The sequence below is a fragment of the Cydia splendana genome, chromosome 23 (assembly GCF_910591565.1).
Source record: "Cydia splendana chromosome 23, ilCydSple1.2, whole genome shotgun sequence".
In the NCBI taxonomy this organism is placed as follows: Eukaryota; Metazoa; Arthropoda; class Insecta; order Lepidoptera; family Tortricidae; genus Cydia; species Cydia splendana.
The window spans coordinates 9,595,301-9,618,908 of record NC_085982.1 but is presented as its reverse complement, the minus strand read 5'-3'; the positions used below and the strand labels follow the sequence as shown (position 1 = coordinate 9,618,908).

The 23,608-nt window shown below is 37.1% G+C and overlaps 1 protein-coding gene across 1 annotated transcript in view; it reads right to left on the bottom strand.

Moving 5' to 3' along the window:
• Positions 1-23,608, bottom strand: part of LOC134801882 (uncharacterized) — a 180,842-nt gene that overhangs the window by 14,490 nt on the left and 142,744 nt on the right. The window contains exon 4 of the mRNA XM_063774534.1: positions 1,606-1,700. Coding sequence (XP_063630604.1) covers positions 1,606-1,700 — 95 coding nt within the window. The remainder of the gene's footprint in view (positions 1-1,605; positions 1,701-23,608) is intronic.

Sequence of the window (23,608 nt, the reverse complement as noted above, 5' to 3'; positions counted from 1 at the left end):
TAGGTAAAGCTGTATGCTATACTTTTTTCGAATTTGGTAAGTTTATCTTATTTCTACTCAGAATCACGAGCTCTTTCGATTCCTAATCTTATTAAACTTCATTTTGGAGATAATCTTTTTTTTTTCTGATTATAACCTTAGGGCCGGTTTACATAATATTGATTAGTATTTCGTATCGGTAGTGGGTACCAGTACTATGTAGGTATCTCAGACGATCGATGTTAGAAATGATATTCATGTCAAAGTTTTCGATTGTTAAGTATGTAGGCAGAGTTAAATACAATACCCGTGTTTATAAGTTACAACGATACGATGCATCATATAAAGTACCTACTTATTTTGGCTAAAAATAAAAAAAATAACCAAGCCATTTACTTAGTTTACTTTTATGTATTTAGCTATACCCCAAAGTTAACCGATTTAAAAAAATACGGGGCATAGGTACCTAGTGAGAAAATGTGTATGTCGATTTTCATCCGGTTATATATTCCTGTAATTTTTCGGTGATTTCGATGAGTTACAACAACACATTTAACGGCTAAGCATAAGCACCATTTTCACCAATTTACTAACCCGGGGCTAACCGGTTAAACCGTTAACCCAGAGTCAAATTGTATTGGTAACCATGGCAACTCTAGATTTAACCGGTTAACCCCGGTGAAAATGGCCCTAAACCATTCAACACTATTCTAGCAAAACTGCGAAAAAATCTATAGCTAATCCCTACGGAACCCCAACAGTCCGAGCTGTCACATTATACACGTATTTTTTAAACCCCCATCAAACTACCCTCCCTATTATAACGACACCCCTATAGCAAGGGTGACCACCAACTTTACTAAACTCACATCTCATGCAATAACGTTCTTCAAGATACAACCTTATTGCTTGGAAATACTGTTGAAATTTGAATAAAAGGAACCCTGAGATACGAGGTCTGTGATGGTTATTTTGATTTTCGAGTTCTTTTCACTACGCCAAAGTATTAGGCTAATTTGTCATTTCGCAAAGTGTTTCCAGTTAGAAAACTGGAAACACTTTGAAAAGAATTTTGGTTTTTACATATCAGTGCACGTTGCATAAAATATTTTCCTATACTCTGTATCTTTAGGTATTGAAATAAAAGTAAACAAAATCTACCCTCAAATGTCCCTAAGCTAGTTGAGCGTAGATGAAAACATTACACGATCAAATAATGTAGGTTAAAGTCAGTTACAGATCCAGGCGGTTTTGTAATTGGTCGGTTAACCAATAAATGTTATAATTATAACTACCCGAAAATGTATCAATTGTTTGTTTTCTTTTATTTAAATACCTAAAGATACAGACTATAGCTGTTTAACTTCCTTTAAGTTGGATAATACAAAAGATGGCCGCACTTTGGCTTCACTTTTCAAGTAGTCAACTCCTTTCTAGACTTCTTTATTCACTGAAATAGTAAAATATGTAGTTTATTTGTCTAGTCATTTATTCAACTAAATTACTTAAAAACTGATGCCTACGTCAATTCTTGAGATTAGTTGTCAGGCGGACACCACAGGCTCCCATGAGCCGTGGAAAAATGCCGGGATAACGCGAGGAAGATAATGATTTCATCCAACTAACCTGTTGAAATTGTAGATATCCTCTATATTGTTGAAAAGCTCTGTCAGCTCATCTTCAGAGAACGTGGTGAAACGGCGCCACTCATGCAGATAGCCCTGGAACCAAACAAATATAGATTTAGTATACCTATATTTCAAGCAAGTCATCAGGATTTAGTCTGGTAATTTTAGCCGTAGGTATCGCAAATGATCGGCTAGTAGAAAATGTACAGAAAGTTTTTTGAATAATATTTGTAAATGTAAACGCCGGCAGGGTCGGCCTAAGAGGAGATGGCGGGACGACCTGGACACATTTCTCAGCAACTGGACGGATGCTGCAGTTAATCGGGAGGATTGGAAGTCTAGGGGGGAGGCCTTTGCCCAGCAACGGGACACCATATAGGCTCGTTAAAAAAAAAAATTGTAAATGATCAAATGGGACTGGGCCGCCGGTCACGTCTACCGCATGTATCCGAAGAGGTGGGCTAGCTTAGCCAAGTGGATGCCGGTAGAGGGACGTGGACGCGACAGACCCAAACGGAGATGGCGGGATGACCTGGACAGCTTTCTGAACAACTGGCCGCGGGGGAAACACCAAATCGGGAGTCGTGGAAATCAAGGGGGCCTTTGCCCATGGGGCACTCAAATATGCTATAGTAAAAAACATTTGTAAAACTGTCCTTTCAAACCAAGTACAATATTATTAAACTAACACACCTTATGTATTCTTATTACGCTAGGCGCACTTGCACTATTCCAATGATCCGGGGTTAACCGGTTAAACCTGGAGTTACCATGGTTACCAGTACAATTTGACACTAGGTTAACGGTTTAACCGCTTAACCCCAGGTTAGTAGGATGGTGGAAGTGGGCCTGCGGCCAATGGTCATACACATTGTATGGACTGACGTTTATCTGACATGGCTATTTCCCGCAAAAATCGACAGACTGTTTTGTACAGACAATTACAGACAAGGCGTCTCCGTTTGGTTATATCCTCCACGTTATTACGTTCTAAAGTCTGGTATACTAGAATTACTAGGTATAGGTCAAGATCCGTTAAATTTCTCACAATGGCCAATTCCAATACCACAACCGGGGTTACTACACTACGACAATGCATCGCAAAATTGCACTTAATACCAACCCAATCCATAACATCGTGACTGACCAAGCTGTTCAAAGAAAATCCGACTCTAATTTGAAGCATTTAAAGTTGTGAAGTGTGAAATGTGTGAAGTATACTTAGGGTTAGTTTTTGAGATTGTGGTCAAGTAAAATAATAGGAATCCGTATAGGTTTTAGTGTGCGGTTAGAAAAGCTAAGACAATGCTATAAATATAGTTTGTCAAAGGACCGTCTCATTTCAAACATAGAGATAAGCATATTATGTATCTTTGTCTTACACTAGTACTAGCACCCGAAAGAAAAGGGCGAGTATAGTTTTTTGTTCTTATTTACTGACTAATTTGGTTTGACCAACTATAACTGTAAAGATAAGGCGAGTAAGGCACAGTCTTCCGTTGTATGAGATGAGGTCAACTGAGGATTAGTTCCGTCCGTATTACTTCTATGAGAATATAGCGTAACCTCCTAAGGGGCTATTCATAAATTACGTCATTTCAAATTAGGGGGGGGGGGGGTCTGGACATCGGATGACGGTAGCATGAAGTAGGAGGAAATGGGGTCATTTGATGCATGATTTTTGGATGATTTTAGGGGGGGGGGGTCCAAAATCGTCAAAAATCGATGACGTAATTTATGGACAGCCCCTAAGTCCCTACAATAAGCGTACAATTCTTTGTATATATTCCAAAATCTATTTTGAACTTTTATTGTATAACTAAGGGTTCCAATTTATTAGGGGATTAGTGTTAATTTTCTGTTTTAGGTATGTACATTTAAAAAAAATAAAGGAATTTATCTATAAAATAAAACTTAAAACTAATATTAAATAAAATTATGGAACCTGTTCACAAAATTTAACAAGGAATTGTTGGGAAATGCATATACGAAAGCATTTTTGCTGAAGCAGAATGTAATTACCAATTTTTTTACGCTTTTTTTAAATTTTATTAAATGGCAGAGCCCTAAGGGTTCGTCTACAGTGCAAGAAAATTTCGTTAGTTTCCTAAAATTTTCAATTTATTTCCAGTATATCTGAAATTGTTCTTAAATTCGTACCTATATTATATTGCTAGGAACGGCCAAACCTACACCAATTCCGCCACGTTTCCTATCTAAACTACCAACTAATTATTGGCACGATTTCCCTTTCAGACCCTTTCGAAAGAGAAACTAAGGTCCTTATGGGCATGCCCTATTGGACGGAACTACACTAAATAAAATTTAAAACGGGTCTGCATAAACATTCCTATAGTACATTATTGTAACCCATTTTATTGCTGTTAATTCAATAAGTTGGCTGGTATGTTACATACATAGAATAATTTGAAATCCAAACGTATACCTACCTATCTACCTACTACTGATATAAAACAAGCAAAATTGCTATTCGTAGGTACAAGAATTAAATAAAAATTAAAAAAAAAAGAAAAACCGACTTCAAAAAGACAAAATAAAATATGTCTTTTGTATGCGCTAGCAAGTGAAATATTTAAAGTCGGTGTGGGTGAGTTCGGAGGTAACAAACATACAAAAAAACGGGCGAATTGATAACCTCTTCATTTTTGAAGTCGGTTCAAATTTCCAGCTATTATCGGTCGAAAATTTTTTTTAGTCATTTCAGGAATAGTCAGAAAGTAAGTTATTAAGTTTAAGTAGGTACTTGTATGTGATCTAAAGCAGCTTTAGTATTAATTTAATATTCTAAGGCCTAAGCTATGTGTCTCATGTAATGATGTAACATCCATATGGCTCCTCTACACGATGGGCCAACGCCGGCCACTCCAAGGGACGCATTTATGCGTTAGAGGGAGCAAGTGGTATTGCTATCTCATTCTACCGCATTGCTGCGTCCCTTGGAGTGGCCGGCGTTGGCCCATCGTGTAGAGGAGCCAATAGGTATAATAAAATATACAGATATTGTCAGATATCGTATCCTTATCAGTATCATAGTTCCTACTCGTATAAAACCCAAGATGATCATGTACTTAAATCTACATATATGAGAGCGGAAGTCCGTATCTAAAGTGATATCTAGACGATGCATAATATGCATATAATGATGTTATTACGCGTAGGCAGTGGATATATTTACACTGCGCCGTATGGAGCGTTTACAATGGGGGAGTGCTTGGAGATAGTTCGAGAGTAGAGTTACTTGTCCGGTTAGAGCGAGGGTTTCGACGGTTACAAGTTGTAGCAATAGTTTGTTTTTATCAGTGTGTATTTAGCCTATTTAGTAGCTTTTGAAGGAGATTAAAAGCTGGAGTAAATAGGTTATTATTACATACCTGGGATAACTCGGGTCAAGTTCTACGGATTTGATATCTAATTTAATACATGTGCTCATTAAACATTCTCGATTACAATAAAAAGGTTCGATGTCATATCTAATATCGAGCCTCTTAAGATAATAAAATAATGCAGATATCATTTCAATCAAAATAACAATGTACTGTCAGTACCATTCATATCTTAGAGAGTAAGAACAGTCAGTCAGTTTAAAGTGGATATTTTCATCTAGACGGCAATCATCAATACCGACGAATATGGAAAAAATATTGATTATATATTATAAAACTATTTAAAATAAAACATATAAATACCTACACGTTTTAATTTGTTTATTTTTTATTTAAAAATGAGGAGAAAATAAGTAATATTTATTTATGTCGAATAACATTTAGATGTTGACAGTAACATCGATATATTTTTTTGTCGATAAAATATTTTTGCTACATCACTTTCGTATAGATGCCCCGAGTTATCACAGGTATGGTTATTAAGTAAATAAATTATTTAGTTATTTATAAATAAATGTGCTAATCACTTGTAAATGTATTATAATAAAATGTGGATAACGTACTTATGAATTTGGACCCTTTTATGAATCTTATCAATTTAACCATAAATGAATTTCAATTTAAATGTACTATTTTATATTACTTTTATTTTTATTTTATTTCAAACAACTATGATTATGTCTTAAAATTTTACTTAAATCTGTACCTGTATTATTCCTTTATTTTAATTGTAATGAATTTCTATTGTTTACTTACTTGAATGCGACTTTATGTTTGACTATGTAATTATGTATATTTAGTAATTAGTCTTAGCAAAAAGAATAGATAGTATAGAGGGGTCCTGTCATTGTCAATTTTGTAGTCACGGTACATTTACTGCCATCTGTCGACACACGATTAAAACTTAAAATAAAATTGAAAATGTATAAAATAATCAAAATATGTTTACGGATAAATGATTCTTAATTTTTATTGTTCCATACTGACCCATGTTCCTTCACTGATATGTGTTAAAACTGTTAAATACCAAGCGGTGTCGTTAACGCCATCTAGCTGAGAATAGGCCAAAGGTAATGGCGCCATCTATTCGAGAATGACTTTTTCTTGGCCGTCCGAGGCACGTTTTTTTCTTAGACTTTATTTATCTTATACGGAGTTATATGTATCTCTGGTCTTAGAATATATGTTGCTATGCCCTGACAGGGTAACCATGCATGCACTTAATACAAATGTAATACCTTAATGTAACCATGGTTCTGATATAAATGAAATGAAATGAAATGAAGTATGTATTAATTAACTAGTTATTAGGTAGCTTTATTTTCGGGGTTGATTTCAAACACTTGTAATCGTGGTATATTAGGTATAGACGCTGGATTTTTTTTAATAGACAGAAGTTATAGTTGAAAGGTATATTTTTATTGTTCATCGGTAGTCGGTACCGATTTGGTCCTCAGTCCACACCGAACACACCCACGACGCGACGATAGTGTCACGGGCGCGTGACAATGAAATTTAGTCACTCCGCTTGCCTACCCTTCTAATATATCTGATACCACAACGGCGGTGTCTGCCTACCCTTCTAACATATCTGATACCACAACACACTGATACCACAACGGCAGTGTCATGGGCGCGTGACAATTAAATGTATATAGTCACTCCGCTACTTGCCTATCCTTTTAATAGTAGGGCCGATACCATTCTATAAATAAAGTTATAACCGTCTGTTACTCTCCCGTTCGGACTGATATAGTCTAAACGCAGCTCAGACAGCGTTATGGACAAACAATGCAAGTCGCAACCCGCGGCACCGGTATGGCCCACACCAAACATAATGATACCACAACGGCAGTGTCATGGGCGCACGACAATGAAATGTAATAACTCCGCTACTAAACTTGCCTACCCTTCTAACAGCAATCCAACCCAATCGGTAGACAAGAAATAAACGTCTAGCTAGTAGGTGCTTGCCTCTTGGACTGATATAGTCTAAACGCAGCTCAGACAGCGTTATGGACAAACAATGCATGTCGCAACCCGCGGCACCGGTATGGCCCACACCAAACACAATGATACCACAACGGCAGTGTCATGGGCGCACGACAATGAAATGTAATAACTCCGCTACTAAACTTGCCTACCCTTCTAACAGCAATCCAACCCAATCGGTAGACAAGAAATAAACGTCTAGCTAGTAGGTGCTCGCCTCTTGGACTGATATAGTCTAAACGCAGCTCAGACAGCGTTATGGACAAACAATGCATGTCGCAACCCGCGGCACCGGTTTGGCCCACACCAAACACACTGATACCACGACGGCATTGTCACGGGCCCGTGACAATGAAATTTAATCGTCAACATGCTCCCATAGGTATATAAAAAAAAAGAAAATAGGTTATTTCCTTACAATTTAATCGTAGAGTCGAGTTTGCACGAGAATGCAATATAGATTTTTTTTATTCAAGATGACGTGATGAAGTGAAGCCGGACATCATACGAAAGCATTTTTGCCCAAGCTGAAACAGTGCCGATTCGCTCGTGCTTCTCAGTCGCTCGGTCAGCTATATCAGTATTACGAGTATGAGGGCTCAGATAGGCGTGTACTTGCATGCGAGTATCATTACAATGCGGTATTTGGTTAACCGACAGAATTGGATGTAACTTGTAACCTCAATAGTCTGCAATGTACCTAAACTCGCATGCGAGTTCGCGCGCCGTCTAAATGAGCCTTAAATCTGTGCAATGAGTCTGTAATGGCGTTAATGCTCACTTATTAGGAATATAGAACGTCCACTTGTGAATGTAGACCGGAAGAGTCGTAGTTAGCGCCCACTCCGACTGGTATTGTGGAGTGGGTCAGGTTTTACATAAGCTACCTGTTTGGACTGAGTTTGCATTTTCAAATATTGTCACTAACTTGGCGCAGTGGTCAATCAGTTCCAACTGACCTTCCAACGCAGAGCGAAATTAATGGGTAGAATTGTAACATACAAACTGACAAAACATAACTCAGGAACACATATAATATATGTATTAGATTATCTTTTCTAAAAGTCCTAAAACACTAATTAAATTATAGTTTATCAATCAACGTTGACAAAACATAATTAAATTCATTAAATGCAAGACTGCATCTCGGATAAATAACAGTCACGCCCACCACCATTTTAATTTATCGACAGTCGATAAAAAGTTACTTAAGTACGTCGCCCACGATACAGACCACCAGTTTATTAGTGTTGGGACGGTAATTAGGATATCGATTTCGAAAAATGTGACATCAATGGTAATAATTGTTTAATATAAAGTAGGTACCGTAAAATGGGGTGAGTAGGGATTACGAGGGCAGTTGGATTATGAATGAGGTGAGGAGAGTTATCACATTGTTACGTAAATACTTTATTCTCTTGAGAAGTCAAGCTATTGTAATATTGTGTCAATTCTAGCAATTGTTCCATATCACTCAATTCCTTTCCCTCCTACCCCCGACTACGTAGTGAGCTGGGATTTCCTACTATTTTGTGTTTATCGTTGAATCTATGAAATGAAACGACAGATTATCATGGAAAAACTAAAGTTCATACTACCGGAACACTTTTCAAGTACCTATATAAATCAACGTGCCACATATATAAACCAAACTTTTATTGAGGTTTGAACTTCGGATTCGTCCCAACTCACCCCATTTTACCGTAAACATGACTTAAATCTATTTTTGTTATATCTACAAATAAACTGTAAAATTAACTATAATAATAAAGAAATCGCAGTAAGGAACCTTAAGACTTGGCACGACTTTGTCTAGATTTCATTACTTTTTAGAGATAAACAAGCAGCTCCATCGAGACTTGGCTAGTTTTTTACAGAATGTTTTTGGTGGGATTCATTTTTACTTGACTCTATTCAGTTTTGGATAGGGGATTTGAATGTCTCTTGGAAAAAAAAAATAACCGGGGGAACATTTACAACTTTACATTGTTAGACCACCCTAAAAATTAAATGTTGGTAGGTAGATAAATTCCATTTTAAAACGTTGAAATAGTAATGTTTTCGTTAATTATCGAGTCGATATACTTAATCGAGTTAGGGCCGGCGCCTCCCTACGACAGCCCACGTGTGTCTACACTCATTTATACGATACCTAGAGCCGCATTCGAAAAAAATATTGATTTGATATTTGCTTTGTCTTTATTCGTATCTCCGCTGTCAGCCCACTATACGTGTGTGTATGTGTGTGTATGTATGTATATGTCTGCTGTCTGCTCGTGAGCCGTCTGGACATCCTAGGTACTGCAGGAGAGACTTTGCCACTTCGTCTCTCGGAGAGAAAGACCTTAGCGAACTCGGCGCCATCGACTGGACACAAACGGCTTTGGACAGAGAAGCATGGCCAAGCTCCACTTCGGGTTGCTGCCTCACAGCAGTAAGTTTACTCGTATCTAACGCGCACCAATACGTAAAACCGGGCAAGTGCGAGTCGGACTCGCGCACGAAGGGTTCCGTACCATTATGCAAAAAAAAAAAAACAAAAAAAAAGCAAAAAAAAAAAACGGTCACCCATCCAAATACTGACCACTCGCGACGTTGCTTAACTTTGGTCAAAAATCACGTTTGTTGTATGGGAGCCCCATTTAAATCTTTATTTTATTCTGTTTTTAGTATTTGTTGTTATAGCGGCAACAGAAATACATCATCTGTGAAAATTTCAACTGTCTAGCTATCACGGTTCGTGAGATACAGCCTGGTGACAGACGGACGGACGGACGGACGGACGGACAGCGAAGTCTTAGTAATAGGGTCCCGTTTTACCCTTTGGGTACGGAACCCTAAAAAAGTACGAGTGAGATGAACTCAATATATCAAATCAAGTTAAGATTTCTAATGTTTGAACGCCGTTCCTGCGCGGGAGTTTATACAGCGTTTCTCAAAATAAATAGTCTCCAACTAAAGGTATTAATTATTGTCATATAACATAACAACAAAATGTATTATTATGATACATATTAACATAACAACAAAATTTTGGAAAATCGCGCGGTTACGATTGGAAGACTTAAATAAAAAGTTAATTATCTAGTCCAGAATTTTCTTTACCTAATAAGTAGTTTGTTCTTAACACTATCACAAAAAAAAACATTAAAATTCCATTGCTTTTCATTGTAGTAAAAATCTAGCGATCTAATAGTTTAATATTTACTATAATAATGTATTTTATTAAAGGGGCCCACTGATTAACAGTCCGCCGGACGGTATCGGCATGTCAGTTGTTCGGAACTGTCAAAATTTTGTTGTAACTGACAGGCCAATACCGTCCGGCGGACTGTTAATCAGTGGGCCCCTTAAGTGTGTCAGTGGACCTAACATGGCCACATATGTCATATATTTATATCGCAGACCCACGCATTCGTAGTGCTATAAATAAACTAGACATGTCCATAAAATAAAACATATGAGAATTCCGGCAAGCGTGAGTTTGGGATAAAGGTGTAGTTCCGTCACAATGGGGAATATTACGCAAAACTCTGCGTAGATGGCGTCACTAGGCCAATCACATGGCCTACCGCGAAACACGAAAATCGAAAGTTCGGTTTCTGCCTCTCTATCACTCTTGCTTATTCGATCGATAGAGAAGCAGATAAAGAAATTTCGATTTTTGCGTTTCACGGCAGGCCACCTGTAAACAAACCGCCTTGATGCATCAATGTCATAGTGAAAACTTGTCAAAAAACTGTTTAAGGCCTAGTATGTTTAAGTTACTCTATGGTTTACTAAACAAAATAGTGCTGCACTCTGGCGGCAGAACATTGCACTAATACTCCCTATTCATAAAGGGATGGGTTTTTTAGAGGTTGTTTTTCACACTTTAGCCATATTCCTGTAGGCCATATTGAACAAGTTTACTGTTTATTAGTTTAAGACCAACTCCGTAATCGCAAACAACGTTCCATAGAAAACATGAACATGTTCAACCAGAAATGTCACTGTCAGATCATATTCATAATAATAACGGTTTGATAACAAGAAATTAATATCTGAATAGGCATCCATCAGATGAAATGTATGAAATAGACAACAAATAAATAGTTAAATACGCTTTACTGGTTTTTAATTCAAAGCACAGGTAGTACAAGCTACACAAATACCTAGTTAGTACAAATAAAAAGAATATAGCTAAATCAATAAAATCTATACCAAAAAATAGAAACGGAACCCTAATGACGTTCAGTTTTATTTTTGTACGGATTTCCAATGCGTGGACAAAATTGTTGTTGTTAGATTTAGTAAGTACCAAGAATGGACTTACGGCTCGATTCGGAAAATGAATTAGATTTCTACTAGACTTCAACAAGTTACGATACGGATAATTTAAAGATATTTGTAAGATAGATATGTCAAATTTGACGTTTCCGCGATTCTGGAGGACCTCTTGAACGATTTCGACAAGTTATGACTTAGATATCCAAGTCACATCTAGTCGATATCTAATGTAGATCTAGTTGATCTCTAAATCGTCTCAAGATCTTGTGATTATCTCGAAATCCGAATAGGCCTGTTAATCATTCTGTCCTGGTTTAGCAAACGCTCTTATATTTGCCGATTTTTTACTAGGTAAGTACCTACTTTAATATTTTCAGTGTTCTGTACTAAACTTTGTTCACGGAACACTTATGGGATCACTTCGGTCTTACAAATCAGTTAAATGCGTTTTTCTCAAGAGACCGTTTGACGTAGGTAGATACTAAATTTGACATTTTGTTATTTTGGATAATGTTAAAGAAATAAATATTATTCTTATTCTTATTCTTATTCTTATTTAATATTTTTCGACGAAGCCTGTAGCTGATTTGCTTCTATGTCCACTAGACGAAGCCTGCGTTTGTAGATCACGAATGAAAAACTTGTATGCGACATCAATGGGCGTTCCACACATTTTTCATCACGCCCAGGCCCAGTACGGTAAAACATTAATTTAATAAGAGGGAAAAATGCCTACTGACAATAGGTACTTTTTTGATGAAATTTCCATTTCGGGAGAAAACGGTTTCCACTAACTAAATCTTAACAAATCACTTTAATTTTGATGCATAATATATTCTAAAAAATAAATTAATGCAAATTTAGATAAAAAGAAAACCAATAAACATAGTCTTTCATTATGTCGATAACATACTAAATAATTTTTAAGAAAAAAAACCGACTTCTACGGGGGCCGGTGAAAGATTATTGTAGATTGTGCACTATGTAGAAAAGGAGGTAAAACCACCCAATTGTCTACTAGCATTTCGCTTCCGTAAGGGTCGTAGTTCTAGCCTAACCTAACCCACTTCTCTGATAGCAGTTCGGTTCTGTGAGGATCGCAGTTCGAACCTAATCAAACCCACTTTTCAAGTGGCATTTCGTTTCTGTAAGGCTCGCAGTTCTAACCTAACCTAACCCTTGTTCGGTTCCTCAGGTTCGGATCATCATCAGCAGTTCCACTTCATCAAATGCGACAGTTTTTAATGAAAATGCTTGATTTTCTGATGTAAATACAAAAATCTCTATACGCATGCCTTTAAGATTTGAGGAGTTCCCTCGATTCCTCATGGATCCCTTCATCAGAACTCGAGCTTGACAACAATGTGGCTTAAAAATTTAACTTGCTGAACAAACATAACTAAGAGGACAAATCGCCAAACGTGAACTATGCGTCGTTGAAGAGTTCCGTTCTGATCATCATCAGCACTTCCACTTCATCAAATGTCACTTTTCTGGATGTATATGCTTGATTTGTTGATAAAAACCCAAAAATCACTATATGTATGCCTTTAAGATTTGAGGAGTTCCCTCGATTCCTCATGGATCCCATCATCAGAACTGGGTTTTGACAAAAACGGGACCAATCTGTATGCATATACATACAATCAAAAAAATAATTTTCAAAATCGGTCCAGTAATGACAGAGATATGGAGTAACAAACATAAAAAAAAAACATACAACCGAATTGATAACCTCCTTTGAGATTTGGAAGTCGGTTAAAAATTATGGAAAATGGAAAATATTTAGTAGTGGAAAAACATTTTCTCTTTTTGTATGGACGAGTACGCAGTATTCATCCCTCTTAAAGGGTCTCATTCGTTTCTATTTTTACCTCTAATAAAAAAATAAAATAACAACCCGCTTGCTAAGGGCCGCGTCCCACTGACCCTGCATAATGAACGGTAGCCCAGTTCTGTATCTAGATTTATTTATGGGCACGCTAGCGCTAACTGCTTAACGTGGTTAGGAATAGGAACTGGTCGAGCTTTGCAGGATATTTATTCTATGTACAAAAACAGGACAGACGAATGTCTGTCTATAGTCTGGCAAAACAACTTGTTAGGAGAAAAAGGCGCCTACATTACCAAGGGTGTCGCCAAGGGGAGTGGGGAGCAGGGAGCAGCATACTTAAAATAGTTATTTACGATACAAGTGCGGAAAAGAGGAAATTCGAGTGGCGATAAATTAAAACACGACCGAAGGGCGTGTTTTAAATCGACACGTGTATCGTACAACGTTTTACAGTACATATGGTTTAAACTTTTGACATATTACGCACTAAAAGTGCTATTGTACGCACTAGTGCGGGAAAATAGAACCATATGTACCTACTGTAATAGTACATTTCGATGCTAGTGCGGAAGGTATGTCATTACTTCACGAGTACCGAGATATCTTGCCACGAGCCGCAGGCGAGTGGGAAGACTCGGGACGAGTGAAGAATGACATTTCCGCACGTGTATCGAACGACGTTTTTTAATACAGTTGCGAAAAAATAAGTAAAACATTGTTAATCGTACACTAAACAAAAGTGGTAACAGTGACAGCTCGCTTAGACGTCGTCTTTAAGTATATTATATCTATGGGCGTTTGGCAGCTATTCCGTTCCATTCAGACACCTTATTAAGAACGGAATTTTCAATATTCAATATTAAAAAATAAACGTGTTATAATGATGAAGAGGTAAGTATTAAAATATGAAATATGTATATTTTTCATATTCTTACATTAACAGTAGGTTTTTATGCTGATTACGACGTTTAAAGGAAACTAATATTAACACTCATCAATAAGTAGTCGTGAATTGGAACAAGTATAAATTTTAAAAAATTGGAAAAGTAAAAAGCACTAGTTCGACATAACCAACTTTCCGCACGCTAAACAGCTACGTAAAGTAGCACTTTGTGAGCAACTGTATTAAAATAGTACATTTCGATGCTAGTGCGGAAGGTATGTCATTACTTCACGAGTACCGAGATATCTTGCCACGAGCCGCAGGCGAGTGGGAAGACTCGGGACGAGTGAAGAATGATATTTCCGCACGTGTATCGAACGACGTTTTTTAATACAGTTGCGAAAAAATAAGTAAAACATTGTTAATCGTACACTAAACAAAAGTGGTAACAGTGACAGCTCGCTTAGACGTCGTCTTTAAGTATATTATATCTATGGGCGTTTGGCAGCTATTCCGTTCCATTCAGACACCTTATTAAGAACGGAATTTTCAATATTCAATATTAAAAAATAAACGTGTTATAATGATGAAGAGGTAAGTATTAAAATATGAAATATGTATATTTTTCATATTCTTACATTAACAGTAGGTTTTTATGCTGATTACGACGTTTAAAGGAAACTAATATTAACACTCATCAATAAGTAGTCGTGAATTGGAACAAGTATAAATTTTAAAAAATTGGAAAAGTAAAAAGCACTAGTTCGACATAACCAACTTTCCGCACGCTAAACAGCTACGTAAAGTAGCACTTTGTGAGCAACTGTATTAAAATAGTACATTTCGATGCTAGTGCGGAAGGTATGTCATTACTTCACGAGTACCGAGATATCTTGCCACGAGCCGCAGGCGAGTGGGAAGACTCGGGACGAGTGAAGAATGATATTTCCGCACGTGTATCGAACGACGTTTTTTAATACAGTTGCGAAAAAATAAGTAAAACATTGTTAATCGTACACTAAACAAAAGTGGTAACAGTGACAGCTCGCTTAGACGTCGTCTTTAAGTATATTATATCTATGGGCGTTTGGCAGCTATTCCGTTCCATTCAGACACCTTATTAAGAACGGAATTTTCAATATTCAATATTAAAAAATAAACGTGTTATAATGATGAAGAGGTAAGTATTAAAATATGAAATATGTATATTTTTCATATTCTTACATTAACAGTAGGTTTTTATGCTGATTACGACGTTTAAAGGAAACTAATATTAACACTCATCAATAAGTAGTCGTGAATTGGAACAAGTATAAATTTAAAAAAATTGGAAAAGTAAAAAGCACTAATTAAAACCAAAATATTATTTTGCTAATCCGCGAAAAGATAACGTGCTAGTCAATCAGTGCTAACCCGTTATACTTACTTGCGTATTTTTACATGCAATGAATATTCCCACCCTCCCACCGCAAAAATAAATACGCAAATAAATATAACAAACCACCACCAAAATAATAAACCTCGACACGTGTTTCGCCTCTCTACGAGGCATCCTCAGGAGTTGTTGACGGTCTGACGCCCGGCAACGGAATGACCTGTCTAGAATGGTCGGCCATATTTATACCTTGACCACTCCCCCTACCGTGCAAGTGTGAGTGAGATGGAAAAATTCGTAATAACGGCGATGACGCAACATTCAATTGTTCGTTAAGAATCATGCCCCTATTGTTGTACCTAATTATTTCCAGTTGTTCCAGAACACCCAAACGCAACAACAACAACAACAACTGGAAATAATTAGGTACAACAATAGGGGCATGATTCTTAACGAACAATTGAATGTTGCGTCATCGCCGTTATTACGAATTTTTCCATCTCACTCACACTTGCACGGTAGGGGGAGTGGTCAAGGTATAAATATGGCCGACCATTCTAGACAGGTCATTCCGTTGCCGGGCGTCAGACCGTCAACAACTCCTGAGGATGCCTCGTAGAGAGGCGAAACACGTGTCGAGGTTTATTATTTTGGTGGTGGTTTGTTATATTTATTTGCGTATTTATTTTTGCGGTGGGAGGGTGGGAATATTCATTGCATGTAAAAATACGCAAGTAAGTATAACGGGTTAGCACTGATTGACTAGCACGTTATCTTTTCGCGGATTAGCAAAATAATATTTTGGTTTTAATTAGTATGGATTTCCGCAAAGTAACGCCTGATTCTATTCACTATTTAAAAAGCACTAGTTCGACATAATCAACTTTCCGCACGCTAAACAGCTACGTAAAGTAGCACTTTGTGAGCAACTGTATTAAAAAACTTATTTTAGTTAATCTTATATAATGAACAGAGGACAGTGGACGACATCCGGAAAATGGGGTTGGCAACTGTCAAAGGTTTGCCTAGATGGCGCCATCATAGCTTGCCCCTTTTTCTATGAGATTTGGCTTAAAGAGCTGGCATCCAGGGTATTAAAAAAACAAAAATTTGACACAATTCTAGGGATTGACGGGGCAAGCTATGATGGCGCCATCTGCTAAAAACTTCCACCGGCCAACCCCATTGCGGCTCAGTTTTGTTCTGGATGTAGCTCAGGACTGGGGCAAGTGACATACTAGAAGAGAGGCCTATGCTCAGCAGTGGGCGAGAAAGGGCAGATATGGTGATGAATGTAATCAAAAAGAATAGATAGTATAGAGGGGTCCTGTCATTGTCAATTTTGCAGTCACGGTACATTTACTGCCATCTATCGACACACGATTAAAACTTAAAATAAAATTGAAAATGTATAAAATAATCAAAATATGTTTACGGATAAATGATTCTTAATTTTTATTGTTCCATACTGACCCATGTTCTTTCACTGGTATGTGTTAAAATTGTTAAATACCAAACGGTGTCGTTAACGCCATCTAGCCGAGAATAGGCCAAAGGTAATGGCGCCATCTATTCGAGAATGACTTTTCCTTGGCCGTCCGAGGCACGTTTTTTTCTTAGACTTTATTTATCTTATACGGAGTTATATATATATCTCTCTCTCTTATATATTCATTACATGAATGAGGTTAAACGCCGAGGTAAGGTAATCATAAGTACGAGTACCTAACAAAGTACGAAAAACAACAAAGAGTAGCATCGTACGCCGCAGGCATTATCCAGGTCAGATGTTAGCCTAGGTCGCACGCGAGTATCGATTCACGAATTACGACGTAATATGTAAATCATTATTCATTGCTGTATGTTATGTAGTACGTTTGTTACAACAAAAACAAATAAACAAATATAAAAAGGGTTAGGATTGATAGGAAATAGTTACCCTCTTATTCATAAACTTTAGCGTATTAGTACCTATTTTAAAATTTGTCCCTAAAGATAAAGGCGGGATTCTTGCGACATAAAATAGTAGAAATTAAATAAAATTGAACTAAAAAATTCCGTACTAAATTGTTGCCATGTTTAAGCATTTTACGTGAAAAAGGTGACAGTTACCAAGAAAGTGGCGCCCTCATTTAATTTCTACTATTTTATGTACTTGTATGTATGTACTGTAGCAAAAAGAATAGATAGTATAGAGGGGTCCTGTCATTGTAAATTTTGTAGTCACAGTAAATTTACTGCCATCTATCGACACACGACTAAAACTCAAAATGAAAACGTATAAAGTTAACAAAAAATGTATATATATGGATAAATGATTTTATTATTTTTATATCATTTGGATCCATGTTCATTCAACTAATATCTATGTGTTAAAATTGTTAAATATGAAACGGTGTCGTCACGCCATCTAGCCGAGGATAGGCTAAAGGTGTGTGCGCCATCTATTCGAGAATGACTTTTGCTTCAATTCCGAGGCACGTTTTTTCCTTAGACTTTATTCGTCTTATACGAAGTTAGATATGTCTTTGACTGTAGCTACCAGTGCGTGGCGGCATTGTGCGGCACTTTTATAGTTGGTCAAACCAATTTGTCAGTCAGTACGAACCAGGAAAACTATACTCATACTTTTCTTTTGGGTGCTAGTACTAGTGTAAGACAAAGATAGTATGATTCTCTCTGTCTATGATTGATATGAGACAGTTCTTTGACAAACTATGTATATGAATTTAATTCTCACTTTCACTCTATCATTGCTCTATATGTTATAAGAAATTCGGCAACGACGGCAGACGGCCTAGGGCCTAGAGGACCAAGTCCAACGAGATGGTGTGACCAAATATCCATCCATTCATCCTCCATTTCTCATCTCTTCCTTAATAGTTTTATCTGGTTACTCTTTCTCCACGGCTGGCTCTGTTATATATGTATTTATGGTATGTATGTATATATAAGTATGTGTATGTATGTATTATGTATTTTTATTTTGTTTATTTTTATTTTCTGTGCATGGTAATTTGTATGTTTTCTATGTATTTAGTGATAGGTTTCTTTCATTGCATTTGCAACACCTACTGACATATGTAAATTTATTAATTTCCGCTACCCAAAGGTTGTCTGGGAGAGATCGCTTTATAGCGATAAGACCGCCTGTTGTTTACCTCTGCTTGTATTTCTGTTTTCTTTTGTATTGTCTCCTTTTATTGAAGTGTGCAATAAAGAGTATTTGTATTGTATTGTATTCGCTCTGATGGACATCACACTAAGCAACGCTTTCCACAAAGCAACCGACAGGGAGAAGTGGAGAGCTGCCAGAGGAAAAATTAGCAAGCGGAGTCACGATCCTCAGCAGCGAGGGACCGACTTAGAAAAAAAAATGGCTGCCTGTAAAGTCGGTTTACGAATAGGGATTGCAAACCGGATTGATTTGATCAATCCGGCCGGATCCGGCCGGATTTTGCCACAATCCGGCCGGATCCGGCCGGACCGGATCCGGTTAGGTATAAGGATATGAAAGTTAATTAAATTACATATTTTTCAAGTTTTATGCGTTATACGAGGAAAAAAGTGTCATATCATGTCAATCTCAAATAAAATTTAAAATCTAAGTCATTTATTAATTTTATTATATGTAAATTCACATGCATTCTGATCAAATTTACGTTTACAATAAAATTATAAATTTGATTAGATTCCAAAGCCTGTTAATGGGATAATTATGGGATGGGAATTGGAACTTTTTGAAAGGACAAGTTTTCGTAACTGTTCTAGGATGGAATTATTTGTAACGCTGACATCCATTCTAGTAACTAAACATATTTTACTTTTAATCAAAATTATATGAAATGCGCTCCAATATTATCTTGCTTTCATTTATTATCCGTGGAAATAGTTTTATAGCCTAAATCACAAATAAAGAAATAATTCATGAATAAATATTTGGGGACAATCTTATACAGATCGACCTACTCGTAGCCCCAAACCAAGCAAAGCTTGTACACGTATAGTATATTGATAAATACATGCTTATTGTATACATAGAAAACACCCATGACTCGGGAACAAATATCTGTGTTCATCACACAAATAAATACCCTTACCGGGATTCAAACCCAGGACCATCGGCTTCATAGGCAGAGTCACTGAATGGTCACTAGTCACACTAGTGTCACTACCCACTAGGCCAGACCGGTCGTTACAAATGCCTTCCATGACATATCGTCATCCTTTAATTTGTACTTATAAGTATTTAAGTAATCGTCGTATCGTGCCATTCGTGCCACCCACATGAAAGAAGAGGAAATCCTCTTCTGTTCTCAATCATCATCATATTAAATAACTTCTTATTTTACTAAATCTTGACTTTTTCATTCGTTCTTTATTCTGTTTAACTTCTTTCTTCCATCCGTCGCCTTTATCTCACCTAAAACGCACAGTGGGTGCTGTGTGCGCTCTTTTTTTCTATTTTCTCGGATCCGGTCCGGATCCGGTGATTTTAACCGGATCCGGTAGCTCCTAAAATGTGCCGGATCCGGCCGGATTACCGGATCCGCCGGACCGGATTGCAATCCCTATTTACGAACGATAATTTTGCGTGATAACGTCATAAGAAAACATTGATGAAAAATTGCATATTTTGGCCGTAACGTAACGTTACCATGGAGATCTATCCACAACGTTACCATGGAGATCCGTCCACAACGTGACACTTTTTCGTGCATGCTACCGGTGTTCATCGATTTATAAGACGTTATAACGTCAAAAGGATAAGAAATTCACTGCTGTTTTGGTGGGCTGACTTGCCTGTTAGCCTGTTTGTCAGTATCTGATTATATTTTCGCCTAAACCTATTTCTCACCCGTTAACGGTCCACGTGACATGTCCAGTCGTCTCTCCGCTAATTACCGTTGACAGAATGACAGTTTTGACAGACCGCGCCAACCCACTTCCGGGAGCCATTTTTGGAAGACTGTCATTTTGACGCGGGCTACCGGTGTTAATTAGTAAAAATGTTTATTTAAGCCTATTTCTAGTGATGGACAGCAGACATAAAAACAAGAATTGACACTACTGTACCGTACCCGAAAGTTAAGGATACTTATGAGCCCATCAACATGCACACTAGCGCCACAGCTAAATAATCTTGATCTATGCGTCCAAAGTTAAATGGCCGTTTTTGTTTTGAGTTCCTAGATCGACGAATCCAGCAACATAAAAACTAGTTTGATGTATTCAAAAGGTACTTAAATACAAAATACAGTACGTAGCGGCCTCCGTTTTTAAATATCTTTCGTTAAATTTAAATAATCACGATTATTTAGCAGTGGCGCTAGTGTGCACGTTGATGGGCTCTTAAGTAATAATAATAGGTTATAGGATAATTCGCCAGTAAACTGGCCACCTGTTAGTTGTTACACCACAATTTTTTTGAGTCTTGAGTGTTTTCTATGTATTACCGTAAAATGGGATGAGTAGGGATTACCAGGGCAGTTGGGTTATGAATGGGGTGAGGAGGGATGACAGAGGGGTGAGTTGGTTTCTACAGGCTACTGCTACGTAAATTATATATTCGAATAACAAATCAAGCTATTATAATGTTCATAATCCCAAAGTGTCGATCCAACAATTTTCAAAACTCACCTTAGTAGGAAATCCCTCGTCACCCCAACTACGGGGTGAGCTGGGATTTCCTACTATTTCGTGTTTATCTCTAAAGTTATGAATGAAACAACAAATTATCATTTACAAACTAAAATTCATACACTGGAACACTATTTTTGTATATAAATCAATGTGCGACATATAAAAATAAACTTTTATCCAGGTTTGAACTTCGATTTCGTCCCTACTCACCCCATTTTACGGTATGTACCCACAACACAAGCCTTCTTGAGCTTACTGTGGAACTTAGTCAATCTGTATAAGAATATTTATTTACAAGTTCCAGGATTTCCTGACTTACTTTTAAACTAAACCATTGCTAGAAAATTCCCTGTCGCCAAAGTGTTTAATTAGCAAACGCTCTAGAAAGCGACGTAACGGTGAAAGCCGGTGATACTAAACGGCGTTTAAACGGGGTTTAGTGCTAATTGGCTTAGATTGAGACATTAGATGGCGTCGATAAAAAACGCAGCTTTTAATGCGAAACCTGTTCGGCTACGGGCCGTTTCGGCGAAATTTGTTTCTGTACCATATGCGTACAGATGAATAGTTCGTTTTTTTTAGCATTAAAAATAAGGTAAGCGATCTTGACATGTCTTTTAATTGAAAAACGCTTTTTAAAAATCAGTAAATATTACTTATGAAAGCAGAAGAATATAAATGATCGTATTAGATTCATATTTTTTTTTTAGATTCCTCACGTCGTGGGCTATCAGAATATTCATCAGCCCCGGAATTTCATAACAAAAGTTAAAAGTTTAAAAAATTATAACTCGAAAACTACGAAAAATCGGCTAACATACATGGGGTATATTCTGATAGCCCACGACGTGAGGAATCTAAAAAAACTTTTGGACGTCAAGGTTTGGACTACCCTGTATATGATATATCAGTGTCAGAAGTGGCGTTTCTGGTTTTAGAAATCTCACGTTTTACACTGACAGATCATATCCATAACATATCCAGATCTAATTCATAACCCCCCGTATTTCTAGTATTTCTACATTAAATCTTAGCATTCATCATTATAATAAATCTAGGAACATAACGGTCTGACTAGGCTAGGCTAGTGCAAAAATGCATCAGACACTTGAAGATCTCCCAGTCACTGTCACCAATCATCCCCATATTGGGCCGTCCCGTTACGACCTATAAAATCATGCATTCAATATCAACCTTATACCTTTACGTTAAGGTTGAGTTCGCTTTGAAATGCATGCAGAAAAAAGATTGCAACTAGGATTAAGAGGAAAGGGGATGGCCGCTTCTCCATACAAACGTAGCCCATTTTCCTCTCTGGATATTGACATTATGAAAAAATGTATAGGTACATAATTTAATGTATAAGGTGGTGGTACTGGTGCTCGACACGGTCCCAGTACATGTCATCTTGAAACTTAAGACATTGTCAATAGAGGTGACAGGCTGACAGCAGGGTGTCATCTATTGGGCATTAGCATGTCGAGCACTAGTACCACCACCTTATTTTTTTTTTTTGACTTATTACGATTTTCTGATTATAATAAGAATTGGGAACAAAAAACACTTTCCATACAAATTTTTAAATGCTTATAATAATAATTAAATCTCGAAAAAAACCATACCAAGGGGCATAGCTGTGGTTGATTTACATCAAATTGTGTCACAATATTTTCAAAAAATAATATTCAGAGAGGAAAATGGGGACGTTTGTATGGAAAGGCGGTTTCGGGGCGGTCGTTCAGTTTCATCTTAAGATTCAATTAAATGCGTGTCGCTTGACCTAATGCTGATGGAAATAAAGTTGAAAATCACTTAAATCGCAAGCATAAAACTTATCTTATATAACCAGTATTGATAGAGCTATCATTTGGTGTGAGTATGATATGATGAGAGGTCTATTTATACTGGTACAGTTAGATGGATGGTCTGTCAATGTGACAGTTTCATGTATGGCAGTGTTTCAAGTGGGAAAACTGGTCTGGTTAAGGAAGGTGTATTTTTACGGGACTTCTGGACTTGTTTGGGTTAGAATAATGAAGAGGATTTTATAATCTAGAACAAAATATTACGTAACAATGTGATAATTTTGTTCTAAACATACCATCTCACCCCTCCTCACCCCATTCACAACCCAACTGCCCTCGTAGTCCCTACTCGCCCCATTTCACGGTACCTACAGCTTTAGAAATTCGGAAACATCCATTAAATGGATTAAATACAAATCTGAAAAATAACTTCCTCAAATTTCCCGTACCATTAAAAAAATAAAAGAATTAAACCGTCTCCGCAATAAAGTAGGTTAGAGTTATATTTCAAAGACATCGGAATATGTCTGCAAGGAAAGACAAGTTTAGGAAAACTAAATTTCAACCAAATACAAGCTTTATTCCATACGGTTAAGAGTTTCCTCACCCGCGCAGTTTTCTTGTTACTATTTTAACACGATAGTTACTTTCAGAAGCTCCCAATGAAAAGGTAGAAGATAAATTAAACACTGACTAACGGGCCGATTCGAACTTTAAGGTACGTCAATTAATAGATCTAGAAACGATATGGATTAGATAATATATGTCAGTGTCAAATGTGACGTTTCTTCTTCAA